General features: G+C 35.2%; 1 protein-coding gene across 9 annotated transcripts in view; it reads left to right on the top strand.

The window, feature by feature from the left end:
- The window catches only part of dgkh (diacylglycerol kinase, eta), an 84,805-nt gene extending 61,167 nt beyond the window's left edge, over nucleotides 1-23,638 (top strand). For 2 of the 9 annotated variants that reach the window (XM_030124571.1, XM_030124563.1), the window contains 13 exons: nucleotides 56-173; nucleotides 316-426; nucleotides 1,193-1,289; nucleotides 1,409-1,516; nucleotides 5,557-5,670; nucleotides 5,764-5,898; nucleotides 6,514-6,674; nucleotides 6,785-6,890; nucleotides 7,376-7,468; nucleotides 8,236-8,355; nucleotides 8,578-8,683; nucleotides 13,398-13,528; nucleotides 20,002-23,638. In XM_030124571.1, the coding sequence (XP_029980431.1) occupies nucleotides 56-173; nucleotides 316-426; nucleotides 1,193-1,289; nucleotides 1,409-1,516; nucleotides 5,557-5,670; nucleotides 5,764-5,898; nucleotides 6,514-6,674; nucleotides 6,785-6,890; nucleotides 7,376-7,468; nucleotides 8,236-8,355; nucleotides 8,578-8,683; nucleotides 13,398-13,528; nucleotides 20,002-20,088 (1,487 nt within the window). In that variant the 3' untranslated portion in view covers nucleotides 20,089-23,638. Of the gene's footprint in view, nucleotides 1-55; nucleotides 174-315; nucleotides 427-1,192; nucleotides 1,290-1,408; nucleotides 1,517-5,556; nucleotides 5,671-5,763; nucleotides 5,899-6,513; nucleotides 6,675-6,784; nucleotides 6,891-7,375; nucleotides 7,469-8,235; nucleotides 8,356-8,555; nucleotides 8,684-13,397; nucleotides 13,533-13,562; nucleotides 14,149-20,001 lie in introns of those variants that run through there. The other 7 variants (XM_030124564.1, XM_030124562.1, XM_030124565.1 and 4 more) reach the window with 6 other exon arrangements.
- Nucleotides 23,639-27,901: the final 4,263 nt, after the last annotated feature.

Raw genomic sequence — 27,901 nt, 5'->3', positions numbered from 1 at the left:
TTGTGTGACAGATATGTTTGTGTGTGTGTGTGTGTGTGTGTGTGTGTGTGTGTAGGTCTGCGGGCTGGTCTGGCGGCCTCTATAGCTGGCAGCTCCATCATTAGTAAGATGCTGCTGGCGAACATCGACCCGTTTGGTGCCACACCCTTCATCGACCCCGACCTCGACTCGCTGTAAGAGCTCTTTGTCTTCTCATCTTTGTCACTGTGTCACTGTCTAATTCTTCTCCTGTCCATTTATGTGGAAATGTATAATAACATTTATGAATGTGTGGAGTCAGTGCCTTTCTCTTTGTGTGATTTTTGATCACTCCAGAGAGGGTTACATGGAGAAGTGTGTGATGAACAACTACTTTGGGATTGGCCTTGATGCCAAGATCTCTTTGGAGTTCAATAATAAACGAGAAGAGCATCCTGAGAAGTGCAGGTGGGATATATTTTAGGTTCTCTGTATTGTTCTCTGTATTTTCAGTCAGTTCTTGGTCTGTAAAAGATTCCTAAATATTCTAAAATCCAATAATCACATGTTCAACTGTATGAAATATATGAAAAATCTAAATTTATGCCATGTTGCATCTTGTGCAAGAAAATGCTCAAATTAACAGCTTTGGGAATTAAAGCATTTTAGACACCCTAAGTAAAAAAAATAAAAATAAATAAAATAAAATTAAATATATAAATAAATAAATAAATAAATAAATAAAAGCCCCCATAAGCCTGTTGTCATCCAATATTGTTCTGTGGCTTAAATACACTGGAAAAAATCTAAATCTTACCAAGTGAATTTTTCTCATTTCTAGTCAAAATATCTCATCACACTTAAAATAAGACATAATCACCTGAAGAGTAACTTTTAAGTGAGATATAAGAACTTATTTTTAGACAATAGATCTTGAAAATCTTATTTCAAGAAATCTTAAAAAGATAATTTTCACTTGTTCCACTGACAGATTTTTTTTTTTTTGCTTGAATGAAACAAAAGAAATCTTGAATTAAGCCAAAAAAATCTGCCAATGGAACAAGTGAAAATTATCTTAAGTTCTTATATCTCACTGAAAAGTTACTCTTTAGGTGATTATGTCTTAGTTTAAGTGTGATGAGATATTTTGACTAGAAATGAGAAAAATACACTTGGTAAGATTCAAATTTTTTTCAGTATATGTTGATCTCATCTTCTTCTTCGTCCAAACCAGGAGTCGGACCAAGAACATGATGTGGTACGGAGTTCTGGGCACAAAGGAGCTTCTACAGAGAACCTATAAGAATCTGGAACAGAAAGTCCAACTGGAGGTGAGAAGCAGGAAAATAGAATGGCATTTTCCTGTTCTGAGGATAAAAAAAATCAAATTTAAGCTTTGCTATGAAACACCCATAAGCCGAGCTCTGACTGCTTTTATTTTCATTCCCAGTGTGACGGCCAGTACATCCCCCTGCCCAGCCTTCAGGGCATCGCAGTGTTAAACATTCCCAGCTATGCAGGCGGGACCAACTTCTGGGGTGGCACCAAGGAGGATGATGTGAGTACATTTACAACACGCTACATCAGGGGTGTCAAACACATTTCTTCCAGGGGCCACATTCAGCCCAATTGGATCTCAAGTGGGCCGGACCAGTAAAGTAATAGCATCATAACTTATAAATAATGACAACTTTCTCTCTTTGTTTTAGTGCAATGAAAAGCATTAAATTATGAAAATATTTACATTTACAAACTATCCTTTAACAAAAAACGTGTGAATAACCTGAAAAAAGGAAATTTGTACGAAAAATAAATGCAATTTTAATAATATTATGCCTCAACTTATCATTTATACATGTGCATTACGAACAATGTTGCACAAACATTTGGTAACAAGCATAATATTGTTTAAAATTTGGAGTTTGTAACTAAAATAACAATTTTTCATTCAATTTCTCATTTTCCCAAGTCGTTGTTCTTCTTGGTAGTTCTTCAAGGTTCAGCTGGACTAGTTTTGCTACAAAAGAGCAAAACTAGTCTAGTTGAACCTAGAACCTAGAAAAATGGAGTCGTCACTGTTTATAGGTTATAGGGATGTAACGATTACTGGTATAATGGTAAACCGCAGTAAAATTGCCGACGGTTAGTATTACTGTTTAAATTCTAATTATCATGAAAACCATGCTTGATCATTGCACTTTTAGGGGAAAAAACACCTATGTAAAGATCTGCTTTTATGTAAAATATTTGAATATAGTTTTAATTTATTACAATTTTAATTTTCTATACCTAACATTTGGAACCAGTATTCACTTTTAAAATCTTTGAAAAGGTTCGTTAAGCATCTGTGTGTTATTTATGCAATAAATTATATACATTTTTCAAATCGGATTTTATATATTTTTTTGTGTTTTCTGGCCTTTTATGTTTTTATAGTAGGTTAAAGTAAAAAAAAATAATAGACAGATGATATAGATGAAGTTGTGCTGAAAAAACAGATTCCAAACATGGGTATAGTAAACATTTGTTTATATAGTATATAAAGGCAAAATCAAAAGGACTGAAAAACAGACAAAATAGGCTCAGACCACTAAGGGTTAATACTTTTTTTTTTTCAAAATACAACTTGGTTAAATTATTTCAGTGTGTGTATCAGTGCTTTTTGAACATTTTGAGCACAATTTCAACAATACCGCAATAATAATGATAACCGTGATAAGTTTGGTCACGATATAAAATTTTCATATCGTTACATCCCTAATAGGTTATTATGCTATTATTTTACTTTAGCTCATATTGGTCTGTGTGTGGAAGCTGAACTAAAATGAGTTCGACACCCTTGATTGTTAATATCTTCAGTGTAATTGTTGCACTTCCCAAATTCATCCCACGGGCAAGATTGGACCTTTTGGTGGGCAGGTTCTGACCACATGTTTGACACCCCTGCACTACATGTTCACAATGTGTAATTTTGGATCCTACTGGTTACAGAACAGGCAACTTAAATCACCTTTGATCACTTTTTTTTTGTCAACTCAGTGTCTAAGCTTCAGATTCCAGAATCATGTTCTCTCTCTGTTTTTTTGTGCCAAGACCATCTTGAACTTGGTTTAACATGACCCTGATGGCCTGGAGGTACAGGGGAAAGCATGGTTAGAGAAATATCTGTGCTTGTTTGTTTAGTGCTCAGAGCACAAGGGTTACTGAGGGATTAGAGTGTCAGTTTGCACAGACGCACACACACCCCTGAGTGAGCCCCTGCAGAGGTTACCCTTGGACACACGCATACTGTATGTGCATTTGGTGTTATGTAACGGTTTTGCTGGAGAGGAGGGAAAAAAAAAAGAGCAAGAGGACACGAAGCTTAAATTAATCATAATACACACACCAAATGAAACAGAGATAAATTATAATTAAAATTATAGTCATAAGGTTTCTTTTATACTTTTTACATGTCTTTATTAATGCATTATATTGTGCATTGTCAGCAGTAAATAAATAAATGTGCTTCGTTATCTCAGACAAACCTGCTTCTTCAGTTATATACATTTTTAGTACAGCTACAGCTAATATTTAGTTCTACTGTAAAAAAGTAGATTGAGATTGATTTCAAATATGCTTAGAAAGTGCATAACTGACACTTGACCATCAAATATTTGGTGCTCTTGCTGCTAAATTCTTCCTGTTTCCCTCTAGTGGCTGAGGCTTCACACAACAAGTATATGATCATGGTCTTTGGTTTAATCTCAGAGGTGTCACTGAGCTAGCCAGCAGTTTTTTTTTTTTGTTTTTTGTTTTGTTTTTTTTGCTGAGTCTCTCCCTATATACAGATGCTGACTCCTCATGGCATTGACCTTTTAACGGCAGTTTTCTGACAGAGATCAATATCAGAGATGTCAGGATCCTCTTCTTTCAGAAACATTTCTCATTCGGGCTCCAGCTAAACTGAGCTGACAAAGCAAAATGGTTCTTCGAGCCAGGTTTCTAGAGTATCACTGAAGGACAGAGATATAGGTTCCCAAATCCCACCAATCATAGTTCACTAAAGGACAAGGCTGGCAGTAAAGAATGTCAGTGGCTATACAGTTCAGTCTGTTTATGTGTATTTATTTACCAAGGGATGGAACATCATGTATGTAAATGCACCAGAAAAGCGGATTTTCATTTGCAGTCCCTCACTGGTTGAGTGTATATAAAAACATTAAAAGAAAACCTTCATAAGCACAGACAGTTAAATAATGATGCAGCTATGATTCCAGATTGTAGCAGTATATTTGATTGTCTAGTAACCACTGTTTTATAGATATGGAAAAACAAACTGAACATGTGACATTCCTCATGTCTGTGGGTGTAGTGTTTCAGGCCTAAGCATGATGGGAAAAGGTGGTTAGGAAAAGGTACTTTTCTACATAGTACTTTATTTTATAATGCCCTGTGGTTGTGTGTCTATTAAATAAGTTTTGATTTAGCACCATATGATGAAATCATTGAGCCAAGAGAGAGCTAAACCGTGGAAAACTTTGGAGGAAAGTAATATATCTGCGGATTTAATCATCAACCTTTTAACATCCTGTCATGGAACTTTTCCTAAGGTTAGGGTCAGGCTTGTAACAGAAGAACTGGAGAACTAAAATGCATCCGTATTCTGTATTATGTAAACCTCATTTGAAAAGGAATATCTTGTAGTTTCCGTGCTAACCCTGTAAAGCCTGAAGCATTAAATCATTGACAGAAAATTCCACTTCTTTGAAACTGGACCCTTTATTGGTCCTTCTGAACAACCAAAAACATGCTTTTTCAAATATCAATTTCCAAGTATTAGTTTCAATTTTGTATCATATTTGATACATTGGGTCTTAATGCTCAATTGTATTATTTTTGAACAAACAAAAACATAACACAAACATGTCTAACAAATTGGTAATTCCTTTTCAAAACTGGCAAAGTTCTGCCTCCTTCCTCATTAATGACAATCTTGTAGTGTCACTGGAAAGGCCTCTGGTGAATGAATGAATGCATGTATCTAATTGTATACATCAGGTTTTTCAAGACAAAAATATATCACACTGATCATGTAGAGGGCTTCAAAACTCATGTATCAAATATGATACGTTTGGCCTTATAGGGTTGAGAATGTTGTTAAAACACAACATAATCAAGTTAAAATATGGCTCAAATGCAACACAAACTCTAACTGTAAATGAGTTGTCAGTAGAGGTTAAATTATTAAAATTCTGACAAAAAAATACGCTTTTTACCCAGTATTTTCATAGCCTGCGTCTGGAATTTTTGTATGTTTTGTGGTATTGTTTGATCTGTTTTTGTCTTGCTGTTTCATGTAATACATTAATGTACACTTTTTAAGGCCACAAAGATGAATTGTTCCCACTGTGCCTAAAAATGTACTGAATTGTTCAGTATTTAACTATGTTTATAATGTCAACTTTTGACTTAAATGTGCATCATGATTATATTGTTGCACCTTTGTATTTACTGATAGTCTTCTCCTCACTTCATCAGGCTCTTGATCTCTTTATAGTAAATGTAACATGGTCCTGTCTGTAGAGTATCTAAGAAATACATGATCTTGTCTTGCAGATCTTCTGTGCGCCATCATTTGATGATAAAATCCTTGAAGTTGTGGCTGTTTTTGGAAGTATGCAGATGGCTGTGTCCAGAGTGATCAAACTACAGCACCATCGTATTGCACAGGTTAAAATGCATTAAACATATCAGTAATACCATATGGAATGAAAATACATTCATCTGGAACATATATTTAATCTATGTCTCTATCCAATCCAGTGTCGAACAGTGAAGATTACTATCCTGGGTGATGAGGGGGTTCCCATTCAGGTGGATGGTGAAGCCTGGATCCAACCACCGGGTGTCATCAAGATCCAGCACAAGAACAGAGCTCAGATGCTTACCAGAGATCGGGTAAGGCTCAAAACTAGGAGAAGGAGTAAAGGAAGGTTGGATGAGGAGTAGGACTGCACAGTATATCATTTCAGCATTAGTATCACTATTGTGAGGTGCAGATTAAGAAGGAAAATCAAGAAGGAACATGAGAAAAAACACTAATAAGTGAGATTTGATTGCAAACAGAAAAGCAATCGAAAAGCAAGAAAGAAAAGCAAAAGTATCATCAGTTGTGTGGAAAAGATCAAAAAAATTATTTTGACTAAAAACAGGTACTGTTGACACTGGCTTTTCCCTCCAAAAACATTTTAGAGGAGGAGTTACAATATGTATCTGCTTTATATGACTTTGTATTTCAAAAAAAGGATTCAAACAGTAAAAAGACACTTTTATTGTTATTATTTTTAATTTACATCCAAATGTGCTGCTCTAAAAGTCACCCCAATAAATATGAATGTGTGAACAGTGTGTCATGTATATGGCAGGAAAAGAGAGTATTGCAGCATCAGTTTTTCTAGTATCGTTCAGTTCTGGTGTGGACAAATGTGTTCTGAAGACGTTGAATGTTGGCTCTATTGTAAAACACTAAGTTATCGTTTGTCTCCTTTGTTTTGTTTTGTTTTTTTCATGCAGGCATTTGAGAACACATTGAAATCCTGGGAAGACAAGTTGAAGTATGATAAGCCTCCCTTGCGGCCTCATCTTTACCCACAGCAGTCTGTGGATCTAGCAACGGAGGAAGAGGCCGCCCTGGTGCAGATGTGTGCCCGAGCTGCAGAGGAGCTCATAACAAGGTAACATGAACTGTCTTCAGGCCTCATTCTGCATATCCATATTTATCCTAGCGATATGTTTTTGTTCCTAGTGATTTATGCCTCTTGACATGTATTCTATCTAATTACAGGATATGTGAGGCTGCAAAGACCTATGGGCTTTTGGAGCAGGAGCTGGCTCATGCTGTCAATGCTGCATCTCATGCCATCAACAAAACACACCCAAAGTTCCCAGAGGTTAGCAACTGACACACATCACACAACACAGAGTCCTTGTAGACTAGACATTAAGGACGAGTTACTCTCATTTGTTTTGTTCCAATCTAATTTAACTTAATCCATGTTGTCTAGATCAAGTCACCTGCATTTGCCTTCTAGGGCTTCAGTTTCAATCCATTTTTATGACACATGGGAAAGACAGTTGTATTTCTGTTGTTTAGAAGTGTGTGTATGTCGTCTCTATGGACTTGTGTAGGCAAACACTTAAAAATGTGTTACATTTGCTTTAATATAATAACCAGACAGAACCATTATACTGTGACATACTGGATATGATTCTTCATGATAATCCTCTGAAAACACTTAGCATTAGAGTAACATTTTCCAAATTAAAGTGAAGGTGCTGGCACTTGTAAGCCTCCAGAGTTGTGTATACAATCTTGTGTTTGTTGTACATTGGATATGTGAGACTTTACTAAATGATTGTTGTGTCCTTCGTCTAGAGTCTGACTAGGAATACAGCTATAGAAGTTGCCAGCACTGTCAAGGCTCTCTACAATGAGACAGAATCTCTTCTAGTCGGACGAGTCTCACTGGTAAGTTATTACCCTGCCCCCCCATTTGTCTGTTTGTTTATTAACACCCTAGCAGTAAAACTATTGGTGGGGTTCATACCAAATTGGGTTTATAGATTGCCAGTGACCCAGAATAGAACTGAATCCATTTTGGGAAAAGTAGGTCAAAGTTCAAATTTTTTATGAATTTTTAAAATCTTTTTTTCCCCATTTACTTATAATGGGTGAAAATTTCAAATATCTGTGGCAACAAAACTATTAATTGAATTCATGCCAAATTGGGTTTATAGATTGCCAGTAACCTAGAATAGATGACATTGCATTTTGGGAAAAGTAGGTCAAAGTTAAAATTTTTTATGAATTTTTTAAAGTCTTTTTTTCTCCCATTTACTTATAATGGGCTGAATTTCAAATGTCTATAAAAACATAAATTTTGTTTCAATTTATTTCAAACTTGGCACTTATATAGAGACAATTGATATGCTGACATCAGCACATGCATAGACATGATGACATCAGCTGGATCCATGCCAAAATAAGCTACAATATGTGCGAGGGGCGGGGTTTGTTGTGCCTGGCACCACTTGTTAGATCTTTGATTGGAAGAAAAATAGCTGAAAAATTGGTGTAATAACTTTGTTTATTGCACTGAACATTGTTTAAATCTTTGAAGAGAAGTTTTAGCCTTTGTTTTTGGAATAGTTTTATTTGCTTAGCTTATTTATACAATCTTATTTTTGATGAATATATCTAATAAATTACAATGGCTTATGTTTTCCCCTTTAAAGCAACTGGACCCACCAGAAGAAGAACAGCTGTCAAGTGCACTCCAAAGTGTGGAGCTGGAACTGGGAAAACTGGGGGAGATCCCCTGGCTCTACCATATACTGCAGCCCAATGATGAGGAGGTAAACAGATTCCCACATCCCATGTACACATGACTGCGCCCATACACAGACACACTACATTTTTGTAACAGAAAATAAAAAATTTGCACATATGGATATTGAATTTTAAAACGCCATCAGCACATAAATGCACTGTATGTCTTAAATGTAACCTGGCTCCAGGTAACGGGAGAGCTGAATAGCTAAATGAAAGGCTATAGGTTGACTGTGCTTATGTACCAGGACCACTCTCTGGGTTACGGCAAGAGGAACAGTCGCAGCAGCATGTTTCGCATAGTGCCCAAGTTCAAGAAGGAGAAGGCCGCCAAGAAGACAAGCCCTCAGTCAGGTAGGGCTGAGCCCAAATATCCCTCACTGGTGACAGATTTATACAATCTGCTAAGGATGGAACCTCCATCAATCTGTCCTGACCGCCATCAGGATGTGACAGCGAACAGCGTCCTTCCAATTTTGGTCACATTACATGACTGTAATTTTAGATGTAGTAGAGGGTAGTATTTTATCAAAGATCATTGAATGACAAATTTAAATGAATTGTCAGTGTAGAATAACGGATTTTATGGTGAATTCAATGTTACTTTAGAATCATTTTCAGGAAATGGTAATGACTAGACTGTGGAGTGGGGGAAAATTCTGAGAAATTACAGCTTGAAATATAAGGAAGAAAATGTGGAAATTTCACTAAAAAACAAACTTGAATCGAACAGATGTTTTTTTTTCTCTGACTTTAGAGCATTTTTCTCAGAGCTTGGTTTTTGTTTCTTTGTTTTACTTAAATTTGTCTTCATACACCATCTTATGACATTTTTGTATTTCTTAGCTCATCAGTAAGTATATAGAGACTGTTTGTCAAATACACATTGACATACTCACATATTAGGGAGAGATGAAGAGGCACATACATGATCATATGGACACAGTTGAGTTTTTACTGCTCTTCACCCTTTCACACAAAATACAACTATAGGTCTGTTGACAGTTTCAGCTGGTCACAACCATTAGCACATCCATTAAAGGTAGTGACGCTTTGTAATTTCCTTCGTACAAGCAGATAGATCCAGTGTGAGCTTTAGGCGTGATCCCAAGCCCAACCTGAATCCCCTCCCCTTCCATTCGTGCATCCTTGAAACTGACAACATGGTTTCAGAAGAAGCAAAGTGAAGAAAAGTTCAAGACAGCAACAAGAAGAATAGCTCCAACATTAACTGATATGGCTGCTTATTAAAAAGTGAATGCATTTCATAAACGCATGACCTCCAAGGCTAATAGTCCATTTTTCTTCACGTTCCACAACATTATTAAAGAACAGTTGGTGCCAGTTGATTGTTTTAACCTTTGCAAATCTGAGTTAGCATAGAGCTAGCTTGTTTTCCTGGGGTTTTTCCTTGGCCCTTGTCCTACCCTTTCTACCAAGTTTCATGAAAACTGGTAGAGTCATTTTGTGTAATCCTGCAGATGTATGTAAAGACAGAAATATGGGAGTAATTACATAACCTACTTGGTGTACCTAAACATGTCTTTAAGAGTGAGGTCAGGTGCAAAAAAAAAAAAAAAAATGTAAGTCTTCCCTTCTTTGGCTGAGAATTGGGCAATATTTCCTGCAGACCACACAGGCTTCCTCCTCCCTTTACCTCCTACTTTTTCTGTGTGTTCTGATATGTGTCGACAGTATGCATGCCCTCAGCCTTCCTGGAACGTCACTGGCCACTGCCTTGTTGTGATCAACCTTTGGCCTCTGTTAAATTCCTCCCTATCCCGCCAGCTGCCGGTGCTGCTCTCCTTCTTCCCCTTTCTCTGATGCTTGTTCCCTTTCTCACAAACTCCCTTTTTTACATCCTTTTCTCCAGTGGTTTACCGATTTGTGTGTGTGATGATGAGAAGGAGTGAGAACATGAGGTGGCCATGCAGTTGGCCATGCAGTGTGTGTCAGAATGTCAAAGTGCTGCTGGACCATCTGAAAACTTGTACTGATTTTAAATTCCTGAACACTTTGACTTTTCCATGTACTGTCATAGTCAAAACACTAGTTGTAATGGTTAAATAGGAAGCAAATGTAATCCGTGTATCATTCATTCATTCGTTTTTCAATTTAAAACCAAAAATCAAAAAACACTTGTTTTTTTGTTTTTCATTTTCAAAACCGCAATGAAAATCAGATAACGGTTTGTTTTTCCAGTTCCCGATTTTGTGCTCAAATGAAAAAATGGAATAAACAGATAACGCCCGTTTCATCCCATTTTGCTATTTTCAATGTAGTTAAGTTGTCTGACCCGGAAATAGTCATAACTAGGGGAAAAAATGAACAAACGGAATTTTCTGAATTAATGAGATACTGTTTTCTGAAAAAAATAAATTTTATTTTTTTAATTTTTTGTGTGAATGCAATATGCTTCCGTACGTATCAAACAGCTGCTTAATTGTAGCAAAATATTCCTCCAGTCCGGCCATGATTCCGTTTGTTTATTTTTTCCCTAGTAATGACTACTTCCAGGTCAGACAACTGAACAATATTGAAAATAGCGAAATGGGATGAAACGGGCGTTATCCGTTTTTTCCATTTTTCATTTGAGCACAAAATCGGGAAATGGAAAAATGAACCGTTATCTGTTTTTCATTCTGGTTTTGAAAATGAAAAACAAAAAAACAAGTTGTTTTTTTGTTTTTTGATTTTTGGTTTTAAATTGAAAAACAATTGAACGAATGATACACGGATTAAATGTTAGATGTTGTATAAGCTGTGCTGTGCAGAATGCATTCAGAGGGGACCTTAGTTAATTGTGTGTGCCCTTCTTACTTAATTATAACAATTAATTACCTACAATTTCCTCTTTTTCATTCCATTTCAGCCTATGTGCAAAGATGCCTTGCTACAAACATGCCAGATTTCTAAAAAGGAAGTTATGTTAAGGTTAAGGTTAAGGCATTTCTATTCTTAAGTTCTATTTTTACTCCATTGCACTTTGCACAGTAAAAATTGTTGACATTCTGTTCCCCTTAATCTATAGTTAAGCTCCAAATCTATTGAAGTAAAGGCAAAGGAAACACAAAAACACACTGATGATGAGAACAATGTATTCAATAAACAGTGAATTTAAAAAAAAAAAAAAAAATAATTGGAGGAATTACAGCTAGATATCTGGCTAAACAATAGTAGCCAATAAAATAAAATGCAACTAGAGCTAAAACTTGGCTAAAGCTTTGGAACAGCCTCCCAGAGGAGCTGAGAGAAATTCAGAGCCTGGACTCTTTTAACTGAAAATGTACCTATGTAAAAAGGCTTATAATTGTTGAGGTTTATGTTTTTTGGGGGGATCTGTCTTTTTTTATTGTAGCACTCTGAGATTCACGGAACGAAAAGTGTGTTATAAATAAATTTTATTATTATTATTATTATTATTATTATTAAACCAACAATTAGAAGTGAAATAAAAATGTAATTCACTCAATTCAGTCATAAACTTTCTTTGCATGGTTTACCATCTGAAACTGTTTAATGCATACATTTTTCTCGAGATATTTTAGCATTATGTAGGCCCAAGCAAACCCTACCCAGAGCCTTTAATATGCACTGCATAACAAAAACAAGTCCCCACCTGGGTTTAACTGAGTAAATACTTCAGATCCTTCCACTGGATAATTACTGCAATTAATAATATGTTTAATCTGCAAGAAGTTCTTTAACCCAGTGGTAGCTGCAATGGACTCAAGTACCCCTTCAACCCAGTTTGGAAGATAAGATAAGATAAGATAAGATAAGATAAGATAAGATAAGATGCAAAAGAAAAGGCAGGTAGAAATAAATGTTCTTAAAAGTACAAAAAAAAAATAAGTACTTTGGAAAATGAATGAATGAATGATGCAGTGAGTAGCATGTCATTTCTTAGACAACCATCAGTTTGTTACAGAGCATAAATATTGACAATGCCAGGATTCATCAGGCTCAGACTGTGAAGACTGGTCAGGGAATTTGCGACATCATTTTTACAATCTGAACTAAACTAAAGTAAACCCTATTGAGAGCCTTTGGGATGTGGTGGTAAACATTTTATACAGTGGTCTGACTCCCATCATCAGTTCAAAGATTAATGCAACATTTATTGTGACACTGCATAAGCATTGCAAAGCATAAACTGTGACACAGCAAATGTATCCAGCAATCAAAGCTAAAGGCTGTTATATTGAGGAAAATAATGTGTGTGGGAATTTTTTTTTTCTGTTTTGGTCAGGCAGTGTATGATGAAATATATGATGAAATGTGTTTCTTTTTTAATTTATGTGTATATGGGTCAAAACACGGTATCTGAAATCTCTCAGACGGGACATTTTAGAGACAATGTGACAGATTTGTGTTGCAAAATGATCCACTTTTTTACTGTTAAATTCATTTTTGCTTTAGTTGGACCATAAGGGATTATCCAAAACAAGAAGCTACTTGTATTGAAGTAAATGTTGGGGGAAAAAAATGTAAAAATAAATAAATAAATAATAAAATAAATAAATAATAATAATAATAATAATAATAATAATAATAATAATAATAATAATAAAAAAAAAAATTATCCAAAACAAGAAGCTACTTATATTGAAATAAATGTTGGAGAAAAAAATAAAAAATAAAAAATAATAATAATAATAAATAAAAATATAAAATAAAAATGAAATAAAAAATTGAAAAATTGAAAAAAAAATTTGAAAAAAAATTATTTTTTTTAAATTAAAAAATAAAAAAATGAAATAAATGTTGGAATGGCAATCAATTAAAGTTCACTCTCTGAGGGGACATTACTGTGTTTTGACCCATATAAAGACCAACTCACAACCAAAGACCACCAAAAAGTAAATAAATAAAATAAAATAAAATAAAATAAAAACCTCCATCCAACTTTGTGTTCATACCACCCAGCACTAGTATGTGGTTGCAGCCGTTTGTATGTATGTGTGTGTGTGTGTGTGTGTGTGTGTGTGTTCATACCTGTGAGCCTCTCTCTGCTCTGCTCTGTGAATGTACATGTGTGCTTGTGTGTGTGTGTGTCTGTGTACAGTGGAGAGATGGGGCACAGAGGAGGTGGGCGTCTGGTTGGAACAGCTGAGCCTGGGGGAGTACAGAGACACCTTCACTCGGCACGACATCCGAGGCTCAGAACTGCTGCACCTGGAGAGGAGGGACCTGAAGGTATACACACACACACACACACACACACACACACACACACACACCTGTTAACACACTTGAATCCCTCAGTGAGTCGGTGTGAACCCTTTCCTCCCACCCACAATCAGTTCTTTCTCTCTGTTATTTCTCTCTTGCTATTTTTCTCCTTCTCTTTCACCTGTTAGTCGTCTGCCTGTTTTGCTACCTCTCTATGCTGCGCTGCATCGCTCTGCTTGGCTACTTCTGTTGTTGCTTGGTGAAAGAGACTGGCCACTAACAATGTGTACCTGCTGAGAGGGGAAGCCTTCAGGGCAGGGATGGGTTGGGAAGGGAAGGGAAGGGAAGGGTGAGATCAAACAATTACAGATGTCAACAAAGAGCCTGGTAGTGAGATAAGTTAAGCTCAGGTTGTGTGAACCTGTGAATGGTATAAAAAAATTGTTAGTGTTGTATTTCTTCACACAGAGGCATAAAACTCCAGAGATTACACTTTATTTCACTGTGTACTGCTGTTCTGATCCAAGTGACATTTAAGCCAGAACCCAACAAAGTGCATTTATGTTCATATGCTGCCATCAAAACTGTATTTTTTTTTTTTTTTTTTATTACTTTCATAAGAACAAAAAAATGTGATTCAGAGGATGATTGAAGAAAACACAACTCGGTTAAAATTTGCTTAGAGGTCTTATTTATGTCTTTGTGCATAAGAAATCAATATAAGTGAATCCCCAAAGGAACTTTGTGTTGGTAAATGCAACTTGTGCAAATTTACAGGATTTCAGTTCTGTTGCAACATGTTGGTGGTCATATGAACTATGTTTTCAGGTCAAAAATGTCCAATTTCATCACAATTAATGCTATATTTTCATGTCACAAATGGCCGAGTTATATTTTAACTGAATTTACCTGAAAACCAAATATTCTATTCTTTCAGACTCCCCAGTTTTTCTTACAAGATTATATCCTACATATCATGTTTTATTTTTACAGGTTGCAATATGGAGTATGGTGCTGATCCATCCTGCTTATGTTACACCAACACGTACACTAAGAATGCCACACATCACTTTTTAAATCAGCAGTTTTCTAATAATAAGCATTTTCATGAAGAAATAACAATTCTATATTGTTATTTACTCTTTAGTATGATGATAAACTGTACAATAAATAATTCTGATACCAGTTTTTGCACAGGGGTCATTAGTGTAAACGGTGACATGGCTGCCGAGCATCAGTATGATGGGATCTGTAACAACCATGTCACATCCGTCCACTGCCACATTTTGTGTTTTTGTGTCAGCTGTTATTGTTTTAGATCCAGAATACTAACTTTTATGAATAAAAGGATAATTAGCAATAGTAAGTATATAAGTTTATTACTAATAAAGTACTGGTACTGACCAGATCATCATGGGTAATGTCACATCCGTCCACCAGCAAAAGTTTTCACATACACGTGCTCTTCAAAATCCAATATTTCTGAAAATATAGCTTCCACTGTCAAATAATATCAGTAGTCTGTGTACAAATGTATTAGCATTATTTCAACACAGTTCTATGCATTTCTTACAACTTTTTTTTTTTTTTTGACAAAAATGGCCACTCATTTGACCCCCTAAGTAAATTTTAGCCGAACTACACATTTGAGCTGCTGTGACATCAAGAAAAAGTACAGATTCAAAGTTACATTAGACTTGTAGTTACTCTTTATCTGTGCCCCCATTCCATGGTCACCAGCGGTTGAATGTGACACTACTTTTACTTGAGTATAAATTTGAGGCACACTTAATGGGCAAAAATGGCAGAAAATATTACAGTGGATGTTTTTGTTTCATCTTTAGGGTTAGATTTGTTTAGATTGTCTTCTATTCTTGTTTCAGTTTATTTTTACAGAATTTTAATGGCATTTTTTATTACTATATTTGTTTTCAATAATAATAATAATAATAATAATAATAATGGATTGGATTTATATAGCGCCTTTCTAGACACCCAAAGCGCTTTACATTATTGACCCATTATTCATTCGCGCTCACATTCACACTCTGGTGGTGGTAAACTACATCTGTAGCCACAGCTGCCCTGGGGCAGACTGACAGAAGCGTGGCTGCCATTTTGCGCCTACGGCCCCTCCGACCACCACCGAAATACTGTACCTCTAGATTTGACATTCTGATCATAAATAATTTTTAACTCCAAAATCAACCTTTAAATTGAAAAGAAATATTGATTTGATGTTTATCATCAAAATTATTTATAATAAAGGACATGTATATTTTTAGCATTATAATATTTCAAATAAAAAAGTAGATGTATTTCCATTAGAGGGGTTAATCTTTGGAATGGCCTGGAAGATTGATTCAAACAGTCTAAAACAATTAAAACTTTTAAGATGTACAAATGAACTATTATTCAAAAATATAGAGCTCAGGATTGACTAAAGAAAGTACTTGTTTAAAAGACTAGGATCCATATTGGTAGTTGAGATAAGGACGTGATTTACTTGAATTAAAATTAAATATGTATTCTCTTCTGTTGTATGTTTAGCAATGATTACATTGAATTTTTTTTATGTTTGTTTGTTTGTTTGCTTGTGGAAACATTGTGTTAATTGTAAATAAGTTTAGGCAAAATAACTCTTAACTTCAGCCTAAACCCTTTCGGTCGCATTGTATGTGGAACAATGGATATGCTGTTTTTGTTTGTAGTTTAAAGTAATTAACGACCGAATAAACTACTACTACAAAATCAACAATGGGAAGTTATGCAAGATGTAAGTGTGATGTGGTCCACTATTTTTGCCCATATAATGTGCTTTTTCTCAACTTGAGTGTATTCCATTTTATACAACTTTACTTATACTCCACCACATATCAAATATTCTTACTTTATTCCATTTGTCTGACAACTACAGTGACATCTATTTTCACACCCTTATTGTCCAGTGATAGGTTAGATTGGTGTGAGCTTATGAAAAATTGACTTTTTAGAGATAATAGTTCTCACAGAACAGTAACTCTCCACAACAGAGTACAAAGACCTTAAAATTTGCCAGAATAAACACTGTAAACACTGTAATACACCTGTATATATTCGTGGTCCTAATCAAAAAATCTCTTGTATATTAATAAAAAAAAGTACAAACAGTCAACGTACAGGACAATGACTGTTTGTACTTTTCAAATGGTCGATAATATTACATACCTTTATGTGAATGCAGTACTTTTACATATAGTGGAGTGTTTTCACATTTTCTTATGAGTACTTCTACCAAAGTAAAGAAGTTAAATGCATCTACTACCACATCTTGTCATATTTACTGTCTTGTATCACATTTATTTGGGAACTTTGAACAAACATCTCCTTCATACACTACGATTAAACAGGCAAGTGTGTAATCCCAGTGTTCCAGTTATTTTTTGTCAGCATATCTCAGTTAATAACTGATATAATAAGAGAAGACAAGCATAAAGTTTAACCCAGATGTAGTGTTATATCTGGAAACAAATTCACCAATATGATTGAAAATGTATCTATTTAAGAAAGCCTATAATTGTTGATGCAAATTATATTTTTAAAATCTGTCCTTTTCAGCTGTAGCACTCTGAGATTCTCTGAATAAAAAGTACAGTCTACTCTCGTTATACCGCCAACTTCCGTTCACGGCCAAATTGGCGGTATAGCGAAAATGGCGTTACAACGGGTTGCGTCCATAATGTGCATGTCTTTACTATATGATGTCTATGCTGCCTCCGTTAACCCGTTCTAATTGCGTTTCTAAATAAATCTTGATTCTGTTATGTTGTAAGGGATCATTTAAAGTGGGGAAACATTTTAAGCATTTTTATACCGTGTCGGGAAATGACACCCCATCATCTTGAGGCTTTGGCTTAATCCCACGTCCTCTTCCCAACATCCTGACCTACTGAGTGTTCTGCGATAAATGAACGGTGGCCGTTCCGTAGACCTACTCGTAGCTTGTCGCGATCAGCGTCTGGCGCGTTTGTTTCAGTGCATTGTTAAAATTTATGTGTACTCGATGGCAATCACGCTGGCGGTATAACGGTCGGGAAATCAATGGTATAAGTGTTGTTTGTGCATGGAACTGGGCTGGCTGATGGCGATAGACGGAAATGGCGGTAGCTAATGGAATAATGCATTGGGGATTTTTGTGCAATGGTTTTGGTCGGCGGTGAGCGAAAATGGCGGTATAACGGCGGGCGGTTTAACGAGAGTAGACTGTACATTATAAATAAAATCTGTTGTTATTATTATTAATATGCCCTCAGTACGCTAGGCACAGCCTATATGACTATACTTAACACATTTGCACCTTGATTCACAAAAGCCCACATGCCTCATGACTGTCTGATCATATTGCCAAACACAGGCTGCAACCATATTATCCATTTATTATTTATGGTAGAAGTTCATCTTTAATAATTAAAACAGCAGCAGTGAATGGCAAACAAGAATCACCTCATTATAATGACAGGACCAAGTTGGTATGGTGATACAGTACATTTAGATATCCAGTCTAATGGTCAGACACACCCATTTTACTGAATAAATTTCACATTTTGGGAAACAGGCTTGTTCTCTTTTTGGCATAAACTTTGGCAGAGAGTGATGTCCCTCTATGGCATCAATAAAACATTACAACCAGCAGCCAGTTGTACCTCACACCTACCACTTCATTATGTTCCAGTAATTCTTGGCAGTGAGCACTGTCTTCCTGGAGTCTTCAACAGTTGTCTGGTGGATGCAATGCAAAGCTACACTCTACTATACGGGGTGTATCAAAAAAAACTGGACATTTAGAAAATTACCCCCAGTTCCATGTTTGATAATTTTTGGAATTTTCTTTTATGGACGTCGGTAGGTAGGGGGCAAGGAGTCTTTGCCCCAAGTGGAGGAGTTCAAGTATCTTGGGGTCTTGTTCACGAGTGAGGGAAGGATGGAGCATGAGATTGACAGACGGATCAGTGCAGCGGCTGCAGTGATGCGGTCGTTGTATCAGTCAGTTGTGGTCAAGAAGGAGCAGAGCCGAAAGGCGAAGCTCTCGATTTACCGGTCAATCTATGTTCCTACCCTCACCTATGGTCATGAGCTTTGGGTCATGACCGAAAGGACAAGATCCCGGATACAAGCGGTCGAAATGAGTTTCCTCCGTAGGATGGCTGGGCGCACCCTGAAGGATAGGGTGAGGAGCTCAGTCACCAGGGAGGAGCTCGGAGTAGAGACGCTGCTCCTCCACATCAAGAGGGGCCAGCTGAGGTGGCTCGGGCATCTGTTTCGGATGCCTCCTGGACGCCTCGCTGGGGAGGGGTTCTGGGCACGTCCCCCCAGGAGGAGGCCCCAGGGAAGACCTAGGACATGTTGGAGAGACTATGTCTCTTGGCTGGCCTGGGAACGTCTCAGGGTCCCCCCGGAGGAGCTGGAGGAGGTGTCTGGAGAGAGGGAAGTCTGGGCATCCCTGCTTAGACTGTTACCCCCGCGACCTAGCCCCGGATAAGCAGAAGATAATGGATGGATGGATGGATGGATGGTAGGTTGGGGATTGGTGGATATTCGTCCAAATTTACAGACCCAGGTTTTCATGCATGAGTGAGCAGGGGCAAACTGAGTAATCCAAGTTAAAACTGGTTTGTGCGAAGTAGCTGTGGGATTTAAATCCAATCAAAGCTCATGGGAGGGGACAATGGGCATCCATCTTGTATTCCACAAAATTGCCAGGTTACAGCATTAACACTTTGGCCAACATGTCAATTTAATTTCTTTACCCATAGCAGCTGTTCCTGCCTTTCAAAGGTAATTCAACTTGTTTAAGTCTGAAAATGTCACTAAGGACAGGCCAAGTTAGGGTTAGGGGTTAAGGTTAGGGTTAGGGTTAGGGGTTAGGGTAAGGGTTAACCTGGCAATTTTGTAGAAACCAAGATGGATGCCCGTTGTCCCCTCCCATGACCTTTGATTGGATTGAAATCCCACCGCTACTTTGTGCAAACCAGTTTTAACTTGGATTGCGCAATTTGCCCCTGCTCACTCATGCATGAAAACCTGGGTCTGTAAATTTGGACTAATATCTACCAATCCCCTACCTACCGACGTCCATAAAAGAAAATTCCAAAAACTATCAAATGCGGAACTGGGGGTAATTTTTCAAAATGTACAGGTTTTTTTATACACCCTGTATAAGGAAGCTATAACTTGGTTATTAGTGATGTTTTGATGTAATGGTAGGTAGTAATTGTTTGCCCGTTTTTTGTCTTTAAACTCAGGAGAGCTAACTTAATGTTGCTTTTTATTTAGTGTATAGGTAGTAATGCAATGCCAGCTTTCTCATTCCGTGCCAGAAAGCAAATAGGCCTATTCATTCAAAATGATGAAATGTTTCTTTAATAAACCACCCTAAAGGTTGACCTGTGTAAACGAAGCATGATGTACTGTGGTTTCTTTGTTTTCCCTAATGTATCGGCCTTTTTGTCCCCTCTCAGGATCTGGGGATATCGAAAGTGGGTCATATGAAGAGAATTCTCCAGGGAACTAAGGACCTGGCCAAGGCCTCCATGGTTGATCTCTAGCCCAGAAGCAGGTGCTACTGGAGAGGGGAAGCAAACATTCCCCTGACATCAGTGGATGTGTTTGTGAGCACCGTAAGCAATGAAGGAGAAGGCAGATGTTCGAGGAGAGGGTGAATTTATTCCTCTGTGGAGCAAGCCTTTGTGATGTTGTGAACAAAATGTTGTAGTGTGTCTGTTTGTGCTTTGGTGCCAAAATAAGAGGCGAGAATGTTGCAGGAAGTGCAAAAGGAATTCATGGATCTTCACACATACAAAAAGCCATTTCTAAGTTAATATCCATTCATAGCACACAATCAGGTATGCAAATAACCATACTGTTGGCAGTTGATTTGTTGTCTGAGATGTGATAACAAACTAGTAGCAAAACCAGGACTTCCATGAGTGTCCCCTGAGGAAGTTAGTTTTAATTCAGTCCAGTGTAAAAATGTGATGTTTACCTGATCTCTGCCTCACATTACAGAGCTGTCGATGAATTAAAGCAGCCTTCAGGTTTAAGTAGCGCTGCCACTCAGAGGAGACAGAACAGAAGGTATCTAGAAACAGTGGGATACAGTCGCATGCTATGCTTGCTCAATTTTAGATATGTTTAATTGCATGATTAGTGACTTGATTTTTTGTGTGCAGAATAACACTTGAACAAGTTTTACATGACTTAAGTATTACAATGCCATTTGTTACTACTGACGGCAACCTCTTTTCTCTAAATCAACCTTTTTTTTTAGCTTTAATTTATTTTGTTTGCATGATAATGATGTGTCAAAGCTCTATGTCAAGTGCCACATTTTCGGTCACTTAGTGTAAAATGTGCTTTATTAGTAGACATTATAACAAGTTTTGAAAAATATTGGTGAGGTATGAATACATGGAATTAATATCCGTAAGTTGACACGTTCTCTGTGGATGTGAAAATCAGTACCAAAGTGAATGTCTAAGAAAACATCTGATGACTTTGTTCAGAAAGCCACTCTTTATTTAATAAGCCAGTAGGTCTTAAATCCAGTAAACTTGGGAGGGGGTTTAGTACTAGTCAGGAAGAGAGTAAAATAGTTGGCCTGAAGCCAACCACATATACTGTAGGGTTGTTTTTTTTAAGGAATACTTAAAAAGCACTTTTTACTTCTTGCTTTATGCAAGTGCAAGTCCTCATATCATTACATAGAATTAACAGTCCACCTCAACTTTTTAACTTTTGGCAATTAACACAGTATTTAACACTAATGCTGATGAGAATAATAGATATCAGTTTTAAATATTAGTAGAGCAGTTGATCTGCAGCCTGCATAGCATTGTTCAAGTGCAGCTTTTTTTTCCTTCAAATTACAAATAAGGTGTTAATAGAACACTACTTTTCTTGTTAGTTTCTTTAAGACTGGTGGCATTACAGGGTATATTTCTATATGTGATGCTAAGTTTATATATATGTATATAAATATATTTGCACTGTATATACAGTATACCAGTGTATGCAAACAATGTTTGTAAGTGTTGTAGTCTATTGCATTTGTAGATTGCAGACATGGCATGCATTGTCAACAGCTTACACGTTTGATTGTGTATATTACACCATAACAATTGTGTATTGATTTTGTTCTAATCTCTTGTACATGATAATGCTGTTGTAATCTAATGATGGTGCAATATTTTATCTCTTGTTTTGATACTGTCTCTGCAGCTTTCTGACATGATGTTTCTCAGTGGGGAAAACCCCTTGAAAAAGTTTTTGTACATGTACTCTTCCTCAAGGACAGAGGATTCGATTTTAGAAAGCAGGCCCCAAGACAGACTGCATTTTCTTACGGACTCCAGATTTCTTCCAGCAGTTCACTAGTTTGTAGTTCTCCTCCTCCGTGCTTCCAAAATGATACACTAAAGTAGGATTATATTGATGAATGAGTAGGAAGGGCAGACATGACTGTTGTCTTAATATGTAACATGGATCACAATATGTTTGTGTGCCTGCAGTTGTGTGTTTGTGCTGCAGCAGTGGCATATTGTACCTTATCAACAGTTTTATATTAACTTTTGCCAACTAATATGTTGATTTAGATTACCCTCTTTCAAAAATAACTTCTATGTATATTGGTTTTAATTTAGCCCTTTACCCTCTTATTACTATTAAGAGATACTTTTAAGGCCTTTATGACATTGAGGACTGAAATGTACATCGCTAACTTGCTTTAACTACCCATCAAACCATCCTTAATTTTATTAGAATGTGAAATGTCCCAAAGACAGAGCGGAGGTATGCATTTCCACTAGTAAACCACCAGAGGGAAATCTATATTATCCCTTATTTCTACAGGTTCACACTGTAGAACAGCATGGTTTTCCTATTACATATTCTGATTCCCTTTTGTGTCAGACTATTGGATTCTGTGTCTGACACAAAAGACCGAAATGCAGAATGAAGATAAATCAGTGAAACTCCATTGTAGGATGTACTTTGATGACTTAATATTTTTGCTCACCTGCAATTCATGGCCAAAAATGTTAGTCATTATAAACCATCAGTTTATATATCATCATTTTGTTGCACCTCTGACTAAAGATAATTTAGTCTCATGGAAAGAACGTTGCCTTTTGTTTGTTCCGTAGGTCCACATTCATCATTAACCACTCAATTACAGTTGGCCTATTACTAGCCATAAACTTGATGCAGGTTTTGTCTTAAGTGAAGCCTTTCTTTTATTATGTGCTTTATTTGGAGCAGTATAGTACAACTGCTGCATGCTGCCTTGTCCATGCAGTCCTCATGATGTTTGATCTCATGCACACTTGATCATCACACCAGTGGCCAATCTGAATTCACTTTCTGTTGCAGATCTGACCTGTGTGTGCGTGTGTGTGTGTGTGTGTGTGTGTGTCATTGCTTATGGTTAATTGTGTATCCAAAGTGTCTGCCAGATTCTGTAAATTTCAAAAGTTTTTGGTTGCAGGCTCATGGCAAGACTAATGCTTGACCCTTCCATAGAAAGTGGAAGTTGCCACCTTTCACCCTTGCTGTGTTTTCCAGTGGTCTGTAAATAATGCTGCAAACTGCCTGGTTTTCAAAAACCAACAAACCCATGCAAGGATCTCTAAAAGACAGGATAATATATTGTCTTTGACATGATTCCTAAAGTAATGGGAGAAAAGTGAGTTTCATTTGTTTACATTATGTTTACAATGGCACAGGTTTAATTTTTAAGAATATATATATATGTAGGTATAACAATATTTGCATATTTATTGCCTAAGGTTAAATGATATGATGTGTATTGTGTTTTCACATTTGGAATATATTGTTACAGTTGTCACCTGTATTACTATATGGATGATTTTGGTAAAGTAGTTGATCATTTTTATGACTACTAAGTGACTGTTTTCTGTGCCTTTTTATGGTTAGAATGCATGGTTAACTATTTATTACAATTTGGAGTCACCAAGATGTGTATTTTTGTATTCTGAATAAATAAATGGTTCAGCTTTTGTTGTACATTTTTAGGGTGCCTTAAAACAGGCTACCTATTCATATCTCTCTTCTTCAATAAAACCAAATACATATGCAGTGTCTTTGTGCCTCATTCTATTCTGATTTCTCTCGCCATACCATAGGATAAAACACTCCTGGAAAAGTTATTTTTTGTGGCATTTGAAGACCAAAACGTACATATTTGTGTTGTGATTGCAGACTGCAGGCCATCTGCAATATTTGAGGATCTTGGAACATCCACATCCCTGAGACATTTCTGTCTGGATCCCTTCTACTAATGAAACTCCTTTCTCCATTATATTCTCATTCTAGTTTTACTGTAGCCTCTTTTGGACTGGAAATGTGAGCAGTAGCGCTCTTTCCTTTTTGAACACTGACCAGTATTTTTTGTCTTGTCATCTCAGATTTTTGGCAACATATTCCCTTTTTTCTGATTGTCCATTCACTTCCACATCTGTTTCACATGCTGTTAACAAAGAGCCACCTCATTTTTTTCCCCAGAAGCAAAAATCCAATTTTGAACCACATGGATGCCATTCAAGTGGTTGTCAATGAGCCACAGCAGTATTGATGGAGACAAAAATAGTAGACCTGTATTTTTTTTTTTTTTAAATGCATTGGTCAAGACCACAGACACAATACATGAAAATAAAATAAATGGAAACATATGCTGTTGAAATATAAACTCATGGGGAAATAAATAAATACTTAGTCTTGAAGATGAGACTTTTCTACACTGTCTTATAAGAGCAAAAACAGAACATTTTAAACTGAATGACAACAATATGTTTTTATTTATTTATCAGCATTCAGTCAGAATTGTGACATTTTTAACTTCTAAAAATATAAATTTGTCAAACCCAGGGGCACAAAAATACATGAGAGAAAACAAAACTAAATATGTGTGTATGTTAAATCAACAGGATGATTATAAAATTTAAGAGCTGGGTAGATCTTTAACTGATTGATTTTCAGTGAATTTCAGATATTTTCACATATTCTTTTTGGGGGACAAAGTTTGTGGATAAGCTATGTTAATAGAGTGTAACTTTAGAATGTGGCCTGCAGAATAATGTTTAAAAAGAAAAACGTAGAGGGAGGGGTTGCAGCATTTGTTTGCAGGTAAATTAAGATTCTTTATTTTGTCAGTATATATCACATGCGTAGACTTCCACCACATCCCAAAATTAACCCTCTGCATTTAACTCATCATTAGAACATGCAGGAACGCACCATCCACTGCAGGCTAGAAGCAGTGGGTTTGCCATATCAAGCGTCCAGGGAGCAAATGGGGGATTAAATGCCTTGCTAAAGGGCACGTCAGCCAGCAACTTTCTGCCAGTCCAGGGAATCAAACCAACGACCCTTCGGACAAAAGCTGACTCCCCAGCCTTCTAAACCACGGTCTGTAGAAGAACATTTATGCCACTTCATGGAAACAGCCACACTGGTGTTAAAGTCTTTTTGGTAACAAAAAAAAATTACAATATACTAACAGGGTGGGAAATGACTACAAGGACATATAGTAAATAAAGAAAATTAACAAAAATAAGTTTCATGAATTCAACTGCATGATTAGAAGCATTTTATCTTTTAATTTTAGAGGATTGTGTAGGTTTTCAGCACTTAATGGTTTATGATTATGGTGGAAGTTGATGCTGTAAAATAAAAAAAAAAAAGCATTTTAATGTTTATTATCTCTGTTTAAACGATGATGAACACTTATTAAACAACAGAGAAAAATAACATAAGGAAACAAAAGTCAGTATTCTGTCAAGCTGTTTTATGTCTTCTGTCACCTGCCTAGGGACTGCAGATGAAAGTAGTTATTTTGACGATTCTTACGCTGAAACTACTCTACACTTATTCTTTTTATGCGAACATTCTTCTCATTTCTGGTCCAAAATTGAAAAATATATCATATATAAAAGTAATAATAAGATAACTATAACATCCCAAAATGTAATTACATATTTTAAACATGATATTCACAATTTAGAATTTCTTGTAAATTTGTTCATCTTATTTGGAAAATTTCATATACATAAAAATAAATACACTAAAACCCACCCAAATTTTAAAATCTTCCTATTGGAAGTTGAAAGTTATATTAAATCTTTAGAATTTATCCATACTAAAAAAAAAAAAAAAAAAAAAAAGCTCTAACACCCTGGCTATTTATAAACAATTCTTTAATATTGACTGAACTCTCTGTTGTATTTACTTATTGATATTTGTTTGATTTGTGTTATTTATTTATTTATTTACTTTTTTATACTATTATTTGTATATTATGCTCTGTATCTTTAAATCTATGCATTAATTTCTTAAACTTATATGTTCAAATGCTTTTTCCCTTTTGATATCTTGTTTTGTTTTGTTCAAATTTTTGTATTGTATACTTAAATGTTTTCAATAAAGTTGGAAAAAAAAGTAATTTGGACTAATTCTGGCATATTTACATGGGTGTACTTTTTTTTTATACAACAATGTTTTTAAATTTGCATTTTTTTATACTATTATTTGTATATTATGCTCTGTATCTTTCAATCTATGCATTATTTTGTTAAACTTATAAGTTCAAATGCTTTTTCCCTTTAGATATCTTGTTTTTTGTTCAAATTTTTGTATTGTATAATTAAATGTTTTCAATGAAGTTGGAAAAATAGTTATTTTGACTAATTCTGGCATATTTACATGGGTGTACTTTTATACAACAATGTTTATAAATATGCATTTTTTATGCTATTATTTGTATATTATGCTCTGTATCTTTAAATCTATGCATTATTTTCTTAAACTTATATGTTCAAATGCTTTTTCCCTTTTGATATCTTGTTTTTTTGTTCAAATTTTTGTATTGTATACTTAAATGTTTTCAATAAAGTTGGAAAAAAAGTTATTTGGACTAATTCTGGCATATTTACATGGGTGTACTTTTTTTTTAATACAACAATGTTTATAAATATGTATATTTTTTTAAACTATTATTTTTATATTATGCTCTGTATTGTTAAATCTATGCATTATTTTCTTAAACTTACATGTTCAAATGCTTTTTCCTTTTTGATATCTTGTTTTTTGTTCAAATTTTTGTATTGTATACTTAAATGTTTTCAATAAAGTTGGAAAAAAGTTATTTTGACTAATTCTGGCATATTTACATGGGTGTATTTTTTATACAACAATGTTTATATATATGCATTTTTTATACTATTATTTGTATATTATGCTCTGTATCTTTAAATCTATGCATTATTTTCTTAAACTTATATGTTCAAATGCTTTTTCCCTTTTGATATCTTTTTTTTTTTTTGTTCAAATTTTTGTATTGTATAATTAAATGTTTTCAATAAAGTTGGAAAAAAAAGTTATTTGGACTAATTCTGGCGTATTTACATGGGTGTACTTTTTTTATACAACAATGTTTTTAAATATGCATTTTTTTATACTATTATTTGTATATTATGCTCTGTATCTTTCAATCTATGCATTATTTTCTTAAACTTATATGTTCAAATGCTTTTTCCCTTTAGATATCTTGTTTTTTGTTCAAATTTTTGTATTGTATAATTAAATGTTTTCAATAAAGTTGGAAAAAAGTTATTTTGACTAATTCTAGCATATTTACATGGGTGTACTTTTTATACAACAATATTTATAAATATGCATTTTTTTATGCTATTATTTGTATATTATGCTCTGTATCTTTAAATCTATGCATTATTTTCTTAAACTTATATGTTCAAATGCTTTTTCCCTTTTGATATCTTGTTTTTTTGTTCAAATTTTTGTATTGTATACATAAATGTTTTCAATAAAGTTGGAAAAAAAAGTTATTTTGACTAATTTTGGCATATTTACATGGGTGTACTTTTTTTTTATACAACAATGTTTATAAATATGCATTTTTTTGTACTATTATTTTTATATTATGCTCTGTATCTTTAAATCCATGCATTATTTTCTTAAACTTACATGTTCAAATGCTTTTCCCTTTTTTATATCTTGTTTTTTGTTCAAATTTTTGTATTGTATACTTAAATGTTTTCAATAAAGTTGGAAAAAAGTTCTTTTGACTAATTCTGGCATATTTACATGGATGTATTTTTTACACAACAATGTTTATAAATATGCATTTTTTTATACTATTATTTCTATATTATGCTCTGTATCTTTAAATCTATGCATTATTTTCATAAACTTATATGTTCAAATGCTTTTTCCCTTTTGATATCTTGTTTTTTGTTCAAATTTTTGTATTGTATACTTAAATGTTTTCAATAAAGTTGGAAAAAAAGTTATTTTGACTAATTCTGGCATATTTACATGGGTGTATTT

This window comes from Sphaeramia orbicularis, chromosome 21 (genome assembly GCF_902148855.1).
Source record: "Sphaeramia orbicularis chromosome 21, fSphaOr1.1, whole genome shotgun sequence".
Taxonomy (NCBI): domain Eukaryota; kingdom Metazoa; phylum Chordata; class Actinopteri; order Kurtiformes; family Apogonidae; genus Sphaeramia; species Sphaeramia orbicularis.
The sequence above is the reverse complement of the archived record's forward strand: the minus strand, read 5'-3'. Positions and strand labels throughout refer to the sequence as shown.